The 15,651-nt window shown below is 46.4% G+C and overlaps 1 protein-coding gene across 1 annotated transcript; it reads left to right on the forward strand.

Moving 5' to 3' along the window:
• Positions 1-764: 764 nt before the first annotated feature.
• Positions 765-15,244, forward strand: GPR55 (G protein-coupled receptor 55). Its single transcript, XM_039234596.1, has 2 exons — positions 765-815; positions 14,087-15,244. Exons 1-2 carry the CDS (start codon positions 782-784, stop codon positions 15,055-15,057), a joined length of 1,005 nt encoding a protein of 334 aa, XP_039090527.1. The 5' UTR covers positions 765-781; the 3' UTR covers positions 15,058-15,244.
• Positions 15,245-15,651: the final 407 nt, after the last annotated feature.

The following is a 15,651-nucleotide window of genomic DNA, read 5'->3' on the forward strand; positions in this document are numbered from 1 at the left end:
TCGGAGCTGAATCCTTCAGGGTGTTTCAGCCCAGACTCTCTTAAGTGGCTGGGGTCTTTGAGGGGTCCCTGCTGAGAGCCACCCAGGGGCCATGAGTGAGTCTCCGGTCTCCCAGCCCTGAATGTGGGAGACACTAGGAAAATCTCTGCCTGAAGGGCCGTCGGGGGCTGTGTGGCCCAGGGCTGAACCACGTTGCTGGGGAGGCCTGGCGTCGGAAGCCAGGGCCGGGGACCTGCCCACACCCGCCCTGCTGACTGTCCCTTGAAGACACACAGGCAGGGACTAAGGTGTCCCGGGCTGGGTCCGAGGCCTTGCAGGCTGTCCCTAAACACGAGGTGTGCAGCCTCCCGCTCCTGTGTGTGGGCGGCAGTTCTGAATCCTGAACCCCGGAGGGGCTGGAAGTCAGGACAGCCTTTTTCAGACACTGGCTGTCCTCGGCGACACCCAGCTTTTCTGCAGGCCTGTCGCGCCTCTGCGCGCGCCGCCGTTCTTGCACCCCCTCCTCCCTGGGTTTTGGAAGCTGAGTGAGCCGAGAGGTGTAAGAGTGAGACCGTCGCGCTGGGAAGACGCTTCCCATGCCCCGTTCTAGTTCCGCTTGGTGGGGAGGGACACCCACGCAGCCCCTCTGCAGCCCCTCGGCCAGAGGCTGGTGCGAGAGCCATTTGTGAAGCATCTTGGTTCCACCCCCTCATTTCACTGATAAGGAAGCTGAGCCCCAGAGAGGGAAGTGGTTATCTCCAGGGCAGGCTGGTGACCGATCTGGGAGGACAAGTGACAGCCCATGGCTCACTCAGCTGCACCGGACCCCCCAACAGGTAACAGCCCCCTGGGCCACTTAGAAAACCCGAGACACAGAGGCCACGGACTGACCTGGTTTTCCTGGATGGCAGGTGACTTTCCCGAGGCCTCCCGTCCCTTTGGGGTCTGGGCTCCGTCCACACCTGCCCGGACTCCGCGTCCCAGGTGGAAGGGGAGGCAGCAGCTCCCAGCAGCCTCCGTGACAATAGCAGCGGCAGGCGAAGGGCTGGTTCGTTCCTACTATCGGTGACATTTCTTACGAACCCTCAACTTCCTCCCGGTTTGACTCAGGGTTGCAGCATCTCGTTGGGGTGGGGAAACCTCGCAGCCTGGCAGCCCAGGAGCTTTCCCCCCCCGCAGAGCTTGGCTTGCGTGCCACCACCTCCTGCTGGCCCTCCCGGATCATGGCCCTGGAAAGCACCAAGAGCCCAAGACCACACGTTCTCAGGAGTCACCCTCCAGCCCCTGAGCAAGGTGCTCCAGGCACCGGGGCAGGCCGGGGCTGTGAGTAACTTCCTCGGCCTCAGTGGACCTCTCTGGAGAATGGGAAGCAATAATGGTTTTCTCTTCATGGGGCTCTTGAGAGCAGTCAGTGATGGAAGTGCTTGGCCATCCAGTAAGCAACTGGGAAGCTTTGCCCGCTGTGATGTATTATCACTGGATTATTCCCTCTGTGTGCCCCTTCGGTGCACTCATGGTCGGCCCCGCTTGACCACGGTAGGAAATCACGTCAGGTAATGGGGGTGGATGGGGGCAGTGGACACTTGAAGGAAGGGATGAGGTTTTTAAGAGGGGAGGGGAGAGTCTGAGGGGGACAGAAGAGGTGGTAAGTGGAATCAGGCACCCCAAAAAGTGAGGAAGGGGGATCTGGGGGCTCCTGGATATATCAGAGGCTCTTGCTGGTGATGCTGGTCATAGGGGGAGATAAAGAAGAGACTCAAGGTGAGGGCCAGTGAGGCCCCTTACCATCTGTTTGACCTTGTGTAGACTCTAGCTTCTGTGAGCCTCACTATCTTCATCTGTCAAATGGGCATCATTATAACAACAGTCCAGGAATGTACTGAGTTCCCACCGGAGAGCACTCAGCACAGGCAGTAACAGCCACATCTCAAGTCCCTGAACTGACCGCCCTCCGGCTCCTCGAACCCCACTCCAACTTGCCAGGCTTGGGGTGCAGCTCCAGAAAAATTTTGGAGTCGGGGAGATTCTATGTGTTCTGTCTCCTCTGTGTGCTGTTCCTTTTCATATCGTGTCCCCCAGAAGCCCGGCTCAGGTGTAGACAGACGAATTTATTGACACTATGGTGTTAGTGGCAGATTAACAGCAAACAAATAAATATTCATATTCTAACTGTGGGAGTTCACACTGCAACCCCAGAGGAGACTGGAATTTCAGCCCAGGAGCCTGGTCCAGGGGCGTGTTCCTCCTCAAACTACATTTCTCAGGCTGTATGAACTCTTCTCAACCATGGCTGCCCCGCTCCCCCATCTTGTAGGTGGCTCACACCACAGTGCTCGGGGAGGATGAGGAGTTTGGGTGGGTGTGTGGACCTTCTCAGCCTGCAAACCTCCTGAACTTCCATTCTTACTGTTGCTGGTGTTTCTGGAAAGTCCACCTGCTGATGGAAGGAGGGCTGGCTGGCTCTGAGCCACACGGCTGGGTCTGGATGCACAGCTGTGCATAACAGGCCTGAGGCTGCCTCAGGGGCGACATTGGTCTAGGCGCTGCAGGAATAGCCGCCCAGAGCCAGGCGTTAGTGAGAGAGCCAGCAAGGTGAGGCCACCGGCTCCCGATTTGCAGGGCGAGGCAGTGCCGTTCAGATGAGAGAACCCAGACAGAGATCCCCACAGCCAGAGCCACTAGGAGCCCTGGAGCGCTAGACCTGTCCCTCTTCACACACAGGCTGTTTTCTCTCCTCTTTACTTAACATTAGGAAACATTAATATAGTGACAGAAGATTCCAGTTCAGGGTTAAAAAAAAAAAAAAACATCTTTTCATATGTGTGGATTCCCTTGACAACATTCTGGATAAATGGATCTCTTGCCTGTGCTTACATACTCCTGGTGACAGAGAGCTCACTACATAGCAAGGCCACTCTGCTCTCAGATGCTCCAGTAACAAGGCAGGCCTGTTTCTACGGCACCCGGAGCCCATTCTGTGGAGTTGCACAGGGGAGCGTGTCTTGAGTTGTTGAGGGTGCTAACGTGTCTATTTTATAGACCATGGGCAACTCTAGTCCTTTCCACAGATTCCCCCGGGTTGTGGCTTCCATGCCTGTCCACATGCAGCCCCAGCCGTGAGACAGCTCTCAGGGCGCAGGTTATCAAAGCCATGCAAAGACCACTGTGTTCCTGTGTTCCTCTTCTGGCTTCTCTAAATGAAGCCCGGTTGCCAGCATTTCTCACTGTCTTTCGTGTTTGCGAGAATACTTAGGAATTTGCATTTCTCTTCAAGCTGCGACTGCCTCTGTGTTTCATGTATAAACATTTGCTCTTTTCCAATATTTCAGGGACGTAGTTCTGATTTTCTCTCCGACTCACATATTATTTAAGAGATTACTTAAGAGAATGCATAGAAGTACCTATTACCTATTATTAACATCGTAGTGCTCAGCAAATAGTTGTGCTTTCTTCGTGGTTTGTGAACAGAAGGGTAGAATTGACATTGCCTTGGAGTAGCAGTCTGGGCCCAGGAATGGGATAAATTTGGCAAAAGATCTTCATCTTCTCCCAAAGAAAGTATATTCCCTTGATTTAGGATTTAGTCCTCACTGATCTGCCTTTTTAATTGGGCTACTCAGAGCTTGAAAGTTCTCTGTCCTCTTGATCGATGATACTCTGAGAGGGAGCTTTAAGGGCTCTACCTACATTATGCTTCTGTTTCTACTGTTTTTGTGCATTTCTAGCATGTTCCCATTATGTATTTCTTTGTTGTGCACATTGGAACATAAATTGTTTTATGTTTTAATTATTTATTGGAACTCTTACCTTTGTTAAGTCTATGTGTTACTATCTCAGTTCTTTTTACTAAAAAAAAAATGACTTTGTCATATTCCCTTTTTTTCTAGAGTTCTGTGTGCTTGATAAACCCAAGATTACCCTATCATTTTACTCCGTCTGTGTCTCTTTGTTTTCTCTGTGTTTCTAACTGGCAAAAGAGAATTGTTTGATCTTTTTTTAAAATAAGTGCCCCTTTTTATAGAGAGTATTGTCATTATTAGGAAGCATTATAATTTTATTATAATTGTTACATTTCTGTAACCCTCTGTGGGGTTACTGTCTATGTAGAGATGTGGCAGTTATTTCGTGTTTAGCTTCTATTGTGAATTTTCTCTTCCTTGTGTTTCTTTACAATAGACAAGATAATTTAACCTGAATATCCAATTTAGAAAATTATTTAAGTTTCAACTCCAACATTCGTTTCTATCAAAGCTGTCCAAACTTTGGGAAGATTTATTGAAATATCTTCCCTTCCCTTGATCCACTCTCCATTGTTAACCAGCATTTTGAATGTTTTTTGTATCGATCTTTTCTCCTAATGGCCGATCTGTGGACAGATGAAACTTTTCTTTTTTTTTAATGTTTATTTATTTTTGAAGGAGAGAGGGACAGAGTGTGAGCAGGGGAGGGGCAGAGAGAAAGGGAGACGGAATCCGAAGCAGGCTCAAGGCTCTGAGCTAGCTGTCAGCACAGAGCTCAACCCGGGGCTTGAACTCATGAGCCACAAGCTTGTGACCTGAGCCAAAGTCGGACACCCAACCGACTGAGCCACCCAGGAGCCCCTGAAACTTTTCTTTTTTAAATCACACATCAGGTTTTTGTTGCCGTTTCTCCTCTCGTAGGTGGCGTCTGCTCTGTCACCTGTGACTTCCAATTCTCTCTGTCACTTCATGCTTTGCTCCCAAGTTTCTCAGATGTGGCACATTGAAATGTTCATCTTTGACCTCGCAAGATTTATGTCTCATCAGCTGAGCACTGGTGAATTCAATGCATTTCTTTAAATTTTGTGTGAACCTCACTCCCGCCCCTGCCGTGCCTCAAACCCACACCCAGACTTTTCTTTTTTTAAGGGAAGATCAAAAGCTCTTCTTACTTTTCTCCTTTTCTCCTAGTATTTACTATGACTTTACAAAAATTAAATTGCTTTTGTATCACCACTAATTAAGTAGAAAAACATATACAGAGAGAAAGAAAGAGAGAGAGAGCACGCGCACGCACGCGAGGTAAAGATAAAAGATTGAATAAGCACCCACTATCTAACTGCTAGAATGTAACCAATGTTTGGCATATGGAAATTTTTTTCTAGGTTTTTTTTCCCTGTGTGTGGGCTTTTAAAATCATAGTTGAAGTCATGCTGAATGTATAGTTCTGTAGTTTGTGGGTTTTACTTACCATAGTCAGCATAAACATAACATAATCAGGCAGAAAAATTTTCCGTTGAGTAAATTTACCTTTGTGAAATTAAGTTTTTGTTAGCACTTAAAAGTTTGTGTGTCTTTGCCATCAGAACAGCTGGCAAATAAACACATTTCTGTGCCAACTTTTCCTTCTTTTTCATAATTTACTTAAGGTGAAATTTTAATCGCTGGGTGAAAGATTAATACGATTTCTATGACTTGTACTATGAATGATCAAATCAAGAAGCTGTGTACACTCACCAGCATATCAATGACTGTTTCACAGAATCCTTACCAGCTTCTTTATTGAAATGATGAGCTAAACTTTACGTCTTTGTAAATCCTCCTCTGGGAACTGTCTGTTTGTGTCTTCTGCCTGTTTGTCATTGAGGGTCTTGAAAATGTATATATATATTTTTCTCTTCATCAAGAAAGAACATCGTTTATGTAACATATTTGTGTATTTTCTTTCTTCTTTTCTTCTCATATATTACTCGATGCTAACATTTTTTAACAAAAAGAAAATTTCCTAGGTTTCTATATACTGTGGTCAGAATATAATCAACATAATTTCTGCTTTTTATTTTTGTTAATGAAGGATTTTGTTCTTGGTAGGCAGATCACTCATTTTGGCGATTGTTTTTTGGATACTTGAGAAAAAAGTAGGTTATCTCTCTGTTTCAAACCAAACTATTAATTCAATTGTATTCATTCAATTGTTTATATAACTCTACCTCCTAATTTATATCTTGCTTACTGGATCTGTTCAAATTTACAGGATATTCGAGCCTGCCACTACATATTGTCTTTGCCAATGGCCCTTCAAAGTCTAGCAACTATACTTCATATACTTGTGTAGAATGTCTTTCGGTGCATAAGATAACTCTATCAGCCTTCATAAATTTTCTTGTATTAATGTAAAATAACCTTGGCTCTGATGTGTGGCCTTATTAAATTCTACAGTGTTGGCTATGAATATTACCACTGACTTTCTTTTTATTCAGATTTGTCTGTTATATCATCTCAGGACTTTTACTCTAAACATTTGTCATTTAGGTCTTCTAAGTATCTTATAAGTGTGTCCTTTATAGGCAACAAAGAGTTATATTTCCTAGTTGAACTACAAACGTTAGTTAATAAAAGAAAGTATGAATTTTTTATGTTTATTGTAATTTCTGCTCTGCTCAATTTCTTTTTCCAGTCTATTTATTCCTTTGCTATATGGTCTGATTTGTTTGTTTGTTTCTATCTTCCTTGGTGATTCTGAAGATAGGCATCCTGTTTTTAATAGTCCGTGGTTAGTTACTTCAAGGTTTAAAAAAAAAAAAAAGCTCTTACATTCTCTGTAATTATCAAAGTGAAAAAAACAGAACCATAACTTTAATTTCCTTTTATGGAATATTTTCTTTGCCCATGTCTTATTACTTACCACCACCCTAAGGATATTCTTCCTTCCTTCTTTGTTAATTGACTCTAAGGCATTACCTCTTGTCTTTTTTTAATTTGTTATTATTTTTTAAGTTTATTTATTTATTTGGAGGGAGGGAGGGGCAGAGAGAACGAGAAAATCTTAAGCAGTCTCCATGCCCAATGCGGGGGCTCGAAATCACAACCAGTGACATCATGACCTGAGCCCAAATTAAGAGTCAGATGCTTAACTGACTGAGCCACCCAGGCTCCCCTACCTCTTGTCTTTTTTAAGTGAGCTCTTCTATTGTGTTTTTCTTTTATTTATTTAATTGAATTTATTGCTTTTATATTTTATTTTTTATATTCAGTTAAATTATTTATTACTTTAAAAAATAATTTATGTTTTTAAATTTACATCCGAGTTAGTTAGCATATAGTGCAACAATGATTTCAGGAGTAGATTCCTTAATGCCCCTCACCCATTTAGCCCGTCCCCCTCCCACCACCCCTCCAGGAACCCTCTGTTTGGTTTCCATATTTAAGAGTCTCTTATGTTTTGTCCCCCTCCCTTATTTTATATTATTTTTGCTTCCCTTCCCTTACGTTCATCTGTTTTGTATCTTAAAGTCCTCATATGAGTGAAGTCATATCACATTTGTCTTTTTCTGACTAGTTTCGCTTAGCATGACACCCTCTAGTTCCATCCATGTAGTTGCAACATTTCATTTGTTTTTTGATTGCCGAGTACTACTCCATTGTATACATATATCACATCTTCTTTATCCATTCATTTGTCGATGGACATTTGGGCTCTTTCCATGCTTTGGTTATTGTTGATAGAGGTGCTGTAAACATCGGGGTGCATGTGCCCCTTCGAAACAACACTCCGCTATCCCTTGGATAAATACCTAGTAGTGCAACTGCTGGTTTGTAGGGTAGTTCTATTTTTAATTTTTGGAGGAACCTCCATACTGTTTTCCAGAGTGGCTGCACCAGTTTGCATTCCCACCAGCCGTGCAAAAGAGATTCTCTTCCTCTGCATCCTCGCCAGCATCTGTTGTTGCCCGAGTTGTTCATGTTAGTCATTCTGACAGGTGTGAGGTGATATCTCATGGTCGTTTTGATGTTTTCCTTTTAATGTTACTTTTTTAACCATATTCTTCATAACTGAAATCTCTTCCGTGGTTCCCAGCTTTTCATGCTCTGCCCTAAACTTTCCACCTTGATATTTTCATTCTTCGTTGTTATTAATCTCATGGAGGTCTACATTTCTGCCTCTTGGAGTCAGTCCACTTCTTTTTGGAAGTTTTCTATGATCTTCACACCTTCACAGCAACCCGGTTGGGTAGGAAAGTCTTGTGTCCAGATTCTCTCCCTCAAACCTCTTCTGTCATGAATTACTTTTTCAGAGAAGTTTCCAAGGAATCTGGTTTGTTTCTTCACAGATGTTTGTAGGGCTCGATACTAATGTCATTTAAAGATGTGAGCGGAACATCCGGGAGGGGCTCTCTTTCCATAAATTTTGCACAAAATGTGGCAAAACATGTTGCCACTGATCCAAGTTCTCTGATCCAAGTTCTCATCTGATCCAAGTTCTCATCTTCTTTTTTTTGTTATTTGATTCAGGCCCATCTCTCAGGCACCCCGCTGCCTGCCGGTGACTAACAGAGGTCACCTTGGGCCCCTTCAGGTCTATTCACACGCCTGATTTGCTTGACTCATGACCTCTCCCCATTCAATTCTATTCCCTTCCTGATCCGAGGCTGGAAGCAGGGCCTGTTCAAATGCTCCTTGTGAGGCGATGGGATCCACCATTCCTGTTGAAGAAAGAGAACCCATTTAGAGGGTCTTGTTGGGAATGGGAATTGGGAATGTTCCCGCTACTCCTCATCACACGCTACCCAGCTTCCGACAAGAATGGAAGCATTAGGACAGCCTCAGGGTGATGGGCCCCTTCAGCTCCACAGTGATGGGGGCCCTGGGGCCACACGGTCTTTGAGTCGCTTCCAGCCAATCACCGAGCCTGGCAGAGGTACCGGTCCTGGGTGACTGCTGCTTGACCTGGGACTCAGTCCAGCTCAGGGACTCCCCAGTGGTCCGGCCAGCAAGAGCCATACCCCACACCACGCACTGCCTCTCCCCCCACAGAAGATTCCCTCCTCCCCTTCCGCAGGTGTCAGACCTGCCTCTCCTCTTTATCCCACACAGACATCTGTCCCAAGAAATCTCCCAAATGTCTAATCCTGTCTCAGCATCTGCCTCTCAGCTCCCCACCCCCCACCTCAGCGCGACAGACGGGTTGGCGTGCATCCCCGGGTTGGCGGGAACAGGAGCTATCGAGGGCCCCTGGCAACAGGTCAAGTGCGGGGAGCTTGTGTTGGCTCCTACCGCAAGTGGACCGGCCGTTGTTGGCGGCTCATCTTCGAGAAAAAAGACTGTTTTATCTCTTGCTGCAGGCTGGAGCCTTTTTATCTTCTTCCAGAGAAGTTCCTGCTCTTTTTTTGAAGGAGATTTTTTAAAAGATGGTTTCCTTGAACTTTCCGAGGGAATTCAGAGGATTAATTTTTCAGATTCTCTGCTTACCCTGCCATTAGCCGGAAGGCTTTTATTTTTTCAACCTAATTTCTTTCTGCCAGTCCACAGAGTGCTTTCTCTGACTTCAAAGATTTCCATTTGAAAAGCTGCCGTTTGAAATCTGTCAGTAATTCAGATGTGACCTTTAGGATCCTCCTAACGGAGAACGATGGAGAACACCGAGAGCTGAATTGTATCTTTCCCCCAAACACACCTGGTGCAATTGAGTCAGACAGGCCCTGTCAGACCATTTTTCTCCCTTTGGTTCGTGTAACTCGGCCATATGTTGGGGTTGGGTTTGGTTTTACCTTTGAGCATCACTGATTTTTTTTTCTTGGCTGCTTTAGTTGTAGTCACCACCACCCGCGATGTGGTAGATTCTTCCGTGGAGGGCGCCTCAGCACGACCCAGCTGAAAACGGATGCCCGAGTTCCTCTTTTTTGCAGTCTTGAGAATCTCTTTAGACACAAATTTGTATTTGCTCTTATTCTTGTGGTTCTTGGTTTACTGCTGCTTCTGCTATTGAAGGTGACTTCTCTGAAACAATCGACTCTTCCTGTTTGATGCTGCAACACTTTGCAGTGAGACCTGGATTTGGTTACTTCCGTTCCGCACCCCCCGCCCCCCGCCGCAAATGCCTGCTTTTTGTCACCATTTTTGAAATTTCTCTTGTTGGTTCCAAGTTATTCTAGCCATTTTCTGAGATAGGCCTGGGGATATTTTGGCATTTTTAGTCGGGAGGAAGCAGGCTGCCAGCCTGTGTGTCTGACAGGTGTCCTTAGGCGGGAGCAGGTATGCCTGGGTGGGGTGTCTACACCGCACAACTCCAGGAGGTGCTCTTTGCACAGACCTCAGGGGCCCAAAGCTTTAAATGTGAAGAAATAAATTTTCCTATAATTAATTTTTGTGATATAAACCCCTAAGCGTAGTTAACATAAGGAAGCCACCAAATCAAGGAACGTATGTAAAGTGTTTAACACATAGTTCTCCATGGATGATATAAAAATACATTCTTTTTTGCTAGCAGTTAGAGAGGGTTTGGGAATGGCATTCTTTTATATATTTTTTAATGTTCATTTATTTATTTTGAGAGAGAGAGAGATTGGGGGAGGGGCAAAGAGGGAGAGAATCCCAAGTAGGCTCCTTGTTGTCAGTGTAGAGTCTGATGTAGGGCTCAAACTCATGAACTGTGAGATCATGACCTGAGTCTCAATCAAGAGTTGGATTCTTAACTGACTGAGTCACCCAGGTGCCCCAGGAACGGCATTCTATGTAGACTATTAAAAATACCCAAATCCTTCCTTCCCAAAGGCTTCCACAGGAGTTACACTGACTAAGAGACAATAGCAGGATGGGAATTCTCTTATCCAGATCTATGCGGCAAAGAAATAAGTCACAGGGTGTTTGTTGTGGAAGTTTTGGTCCCTCAGTAAACCCGCAGGAAACCTAAATGTTCATGAGTAGGCTATTGGCTAAATGAGTTGTGGTATCTCCCCACAACAAGACACAACGGTGCCATTAAGAAGAAAAAGTCAATTCATAGACGTTGATGCGGAACAATTTCCAAGAAATGTTGTAAAGTGAAAAAGCAAAGGTTAGAGCTGTGAGTGTAATATTTTCCAAATTTAAAGAAACATCATGTGTGTCTCTGTGTGTGTGTGTGTGTGTGTGTGTGTGTGTATGCCTATCTTTGGAAAATTTCTGGAAAAAGTATGCACAGAACTGTTAACTGTGGTTGCCTCCGGAAAAAACAGCTGAGGCTTCCCTTCCCTTCCCTTCCCTTCCTTCCCTTCCCTACCCTCCTCCTTCCCTTTCCCTTTCCCTTCCCCTTCCCTTCCCTTTCTTTTTCCTTCCCCTTTTCTTTGTGTGTGTGTATGTGTGTGTGTGTGTGTGTGTGTTTTGTCTGAATATCTTATTGAATGCATGGAATATTTTTTCAATTAGAAAAAAAACTACTAGGGCCACGTGGGTGGCTCAGTCGGTCATGTGTCTGACTCTTGACTTCGGCTCAGGTCATGATCTCATGGTTCGTGGGTTTGAGCCCCGCACTGGGCTCTGTGCTGACAGTGGGGAGCCTTCCTTGGATTCTCTCTCTTCCCCACCTCTTTCTGCCCCTCCCCCACTGACTCTCTCCTTCTCTCTCTCAAAATAAAGAAATATATATATATATATATTTTTTAATGTTTTATTTATTTCTGGGAGAGAGAGAGAGAGACAGCATGAGCAGGCGAGGGTCAGAGAGAGAGGAAGTCACAGACTCTGAAACAGTCTCCAGGCTCTGAGCTGGCAGTCAGCACAGAGCCCGACACGGGGCTCGAACCCACGAACCGCGAGATCATGACCTAAGCGAAAGTCGGACGCTTAACCGACTAAGCCACCCAGGCGCCCCAAGAAATATATTTTTTAAAAAACCAGTAGAACAACACAAGCTCAGCTAGTAGCTGCATTGGTCACTGGTTTTTTTTTTTTTTTTAATTAAACTAACATATTTTTAGGGTTTAATTAGATTTTTTTTTTTTTTACAAATAGTTTATTGTCAAATTAGTTTCCACATAACACCCAGTGCTCATCCCCACAAGTGCCTTCCTCCATGCCCATCCCCCCCTCCCCCCCACATCCATCAGTCCTCAGTTTTTGTCAGCATTCAAGAGTCTCTCATGGTTTGCCTCTCTCCCTTTCCCCCACCATTTCCCCCCTTCTTCTCCCGATTGGTCCTCTGTTAAGTTCCTCCTAGTCCTCCTATACGTGCAAACATATGATATTTGTCCTTCTCTGCCTGACTTATTTCGCTCAGCATAACACCCTCAAGGTCCATCCATGTTGCTACACATGGCCAGATTTCATTGTTTCTCATTGCCATGTAGTATTCCATGGTATAGATAAACCACATCTTCTTGATCCATTCATCTGTTGATGGACACTTAGGCTCTTTCCATGTTTTAGCTATTGTGGAGAGTGCTGCTATGAACATTGGGGTCATTGGTCACTGGTTCTATTGGCACCTTTTCCCTGACACATCCATGGTTTGGACCAAAGCCCCTGCTGCCAGGAAGTCACTGAGGGCAGGAGAGTTGTGATGAGCAGGCTGTGGCCTAGAGTGACTGATGTCCCACATGCAGGGACCTTATGTGTTCCAGGACCTGGCACACCCAGTGCCTCAGACCAACCACTTGGCAGATCTGCACGGGATGTGGGGAGAAGGGTGTGGGACAGAGGAGAGTGGGTGGGGTTTGGGTCATATTTGAATTCTCTCTCTTGCAGCACTGTTTCCGGAGGCCTGGGCTGAACATCTCCTGGTTTTGATCTGCTCCAGGACCACCATTATGGACTGAATGTTTGTCCCCCGCACCCCCCCCCCCGGTTTTCCCAAATTCAGATGTAGAAATCTAACCCCAAGAGGGTGGTATTAGGAGGTGGGGCCATTTGGGGAGGTGATTAGATCCTGAGGGCGGAGCCTTCCTGAATGGGATCAGTGGTCTTAGAAAAGAAACTCCAGAGAGTCTTGTTCTCACGTGAGGACACAGAGAGAGGTTGGCAGTCTGCACCCTGGAAGAGGGCCCAGCCCAACTGTGCTGGCACCCTGATCTTGGACATCCAGCCCCCAGAGCTGTGAGAAACAGATTTCTGTTGTTTATAAGCCACACAGTCTGTGGTATTCTGTTATGGCAGCCCAAACCAAGAGAGCCACTAGGGCATGCCCCCACCCACATGCTCTTAAGTGAGACCTGGCCAGGGCCTGCCTTGGACCCTCGTCTTTGGCCTGAATGGCAGCCCTGACTTGTGATCCCCTCCTGTCTGCTGACAGCCAGCTTTCCTGCACAGCCACACTGCAACTTTGGTCCTCTGGTCCTTGAGACCAATTAGAGGTCTCTTGAGACCAGCTCTAATTGTCCATCTGTGTAAAGGCCTTTCTTTGCCCTGTGGAGAATTCAAGCCATCACTTCATTCCCTCTGCGAATGTCCTTTCTTCCACGTTTCTCCATTTTTCTGTCTGGATATAAGAAGGGTCTGCAGCACCTCTAGACTCCATGTCTTTCCAGCTTGAAGTCCTACCAAGAGAGCCCCAACCCCCTTCCTAGAAACCCAAGTAAGAGTTATTGTTGCTTTTTGTCCCTCTGGGTGGGTCAAATGTCCATCCCTGAACCAACAAACAACCAGTTGGGCAGGGGTGGGGTCAACTCTGTCCAGCCTTCTGGGATGCGGGTGGTGGAGAGCAGATGGACCACATGCAAAGAGGGTCTGGGTCCTGGAAACAGTATTTGAGTTCCACATCAAGCGGTAGCTCATCAGTCCTGCCCTACTTCTCCTGTTCTCAGCTGTGTGAAATTCTCTTTGCTTAAGCCAGTTTGGGGCAGGTTTGTGTCATTGTTACTATTTTCTTTCTTTTTTTAATGTTTATTTATTTTTGAGAGAGAGAGAGAGAGTGAGCAGGGAAGGTGTAGAGAGCAGGGGGGCAGCGGAAACAGAGGATCCAAAGCAGGCTCTGCACTGATAGCAAGAGAGCCTGATATGGGGCTTGAACTTACAAACCGTGAGATCACGATCTGAGCTGAAGTTGGACGCTCATCTGACTGAGCCACACAGGCGCCAGGTTGATTGTTGCTAACTTTTAACAGAAGGAGTTATGGTTGAAAAAAAGGACAGATGTTCACACACAATTCCATTTTTGTAAAACAAAAAAGGGACACACGTGCGCGTGCATGTGTGTGAGTGTGAGTGTGAGAGAGTCTGGAATGATATACATAAAAAGGTAATAGTGGTTATACCTGGGCAGCTGGATGAGAGGTCATTGTTTCTTGCATTTTCTACTTGTTATTTAATGGGCCCGAATGTGTGATAAAGTCACTTGGATCCGTCACGCGTAGACGGCGAGAGGAACGTCGTCTAATCTATTGTTGGTGTTGTAGGAAAGAACATGAGTCAGCAACTGAACAGAAGCCAGAGCTGCTCCTTCAGTAATGTGGATGAGCTGATGAAAACCATGCAGCTGGCCGTCCACATCCCCACCTTCCTCCTGGGCCTCCTTCTCAACCTGCTTGCCATCCGAGGCTTTAGCACCTTCCTGAAGAGGAGGTGGCCCGATTATGCTGCCACTTCCATCTACATGATCAACCTGGCAGTCTTTGACCTGCTGCTGGTGCTGTCCCTTCCATTCAAGATGGCGCTGTCCAACATACGGGCTCCCCATCCTTCTTTCTGTACCTTCGTGGAGTGCTTGTACTTCATTAGCATGTACGGGAGTGTCTTCACCATCTGCTTCATTAGTCTGGATAGATTCTTGGCCATCCAGTACCCGTTCCTGGTCAGCCACCTCCGGTCCCCCAGGAAGACCTTTGCGATCTGTTGCACCATCTGGGTCCTCGTGTGGGCTGGGAGTACCCCCATCTACAGCTTCCATGGGAAGGTGGAAAAGTACACGTGCTTCCACAACATGTCTGATGGTACCTGGAGTGCCAAAGTCTTCTTCCCCCTCGAGGTGTTCGGCTTCCTTCTTCCCATGGGTGTCATGGGTTTCTGTTCCTCCAGGAGCATTTACATCCTGGTCAGCCGTCGGGACCTCACCCAGGACTGGGTCCAGCAGAAAGCCTGCATCTGGACAATTGCAGCCAGCCTGGCTGTCTTTGTGGTCTCCTTTCTTCCGGTCCACTTGGGCTTCTTCTTGCAGTTCCTGGTACGGAATGGCTTTATTGTGGAGTGCAGAGCTAAGCAGAACATCAGCTTGTTCTTGCAACTGTCCATGTGTTTGTCCAACATCAACTGCTGCCTCGACGTCTTCTGCTACTATTTTGTTATCAAAGAATTCCGCATGGACATCATGGCCCACCGGCCTTCCAGGGTCCAGTTTGTCCTTGAGGATACCACGTCCAGCAGGATCTAAGGAAGGAAAGACCTCCTCAGGAGAAGGAAACCCCAGCCCCAAACTCCGGTAGCAGATATCCCATTCCAACGTTTCTGATACGATGTTTGAATGTGGCACATCTGCTGGCGTGCTTTCCCTTTTGATGCTCATTGAACACTGTCTTTGCTCATTATGCTCCAAAGAGCTTTCCCCAGCATGCAGGCAACTGGACATGATTCACCCAGTATTTGGGAGTCTCTGAAGGACCTGATAACTAGGTGAATTCCTTATTTCTAAGCTCAAAAAGCATGAGGTAGAAGAATTGAGAAAGAAGGAGACCATCTGAGCAAGGCTGTTTCCCAGCTCTCCCCTAGACTAGAAGATTCTGGAAAGGAAGAGAGAGGAGTTAGGAGGGAGACCCCAGAGGGTTGGTCATGGTGGAAGATGCTCTGGGAAGAGATGGAGCACCAGGGATGTAGCAAGCTCCTTTTTAGTTTGGAGGTCCCAGCAGATTTGTACTTCTCGGTCCCTTCCAGGTCTGTGTTGGCCAATAACCTCACAGAGATGATAGCAAGTGTGGGTGAGCGAGGCAGAGAAAGAACATACAGAGAGCCCCCAGTTTCCTATGGGAAA

The sequence above is a fragment of the Hyaena hyaena genome, unplaced genomic scaffold (assembly GCF_003009895.1).
Source record: "Hyaena hyaena isolate Hyena2069 unplaced genomic scaffold, ASM300989v1 scaffold_86, whole genome shotgun sequence".
NCBI lineage: Eukaryota > Metazoa > Chordata > Mammalia > Carnivora > Hyaenidae > Hyaena > Hyaena hyaena.

Coding starts and splice junctions, on each gene's coding strand:
- GPR55 (XM_039234596.1), top strand. CDS start 782: ATGGCTCACTCAGCTGCACCGGACCCCCCAACAG. Junction 816..14,086: donor TGCACCGGACCCCCCAACAG/GTAACAGCCCCC, acceptor TTGGTGTTGTAG/GAAAGAACATGAGTCAGCAA.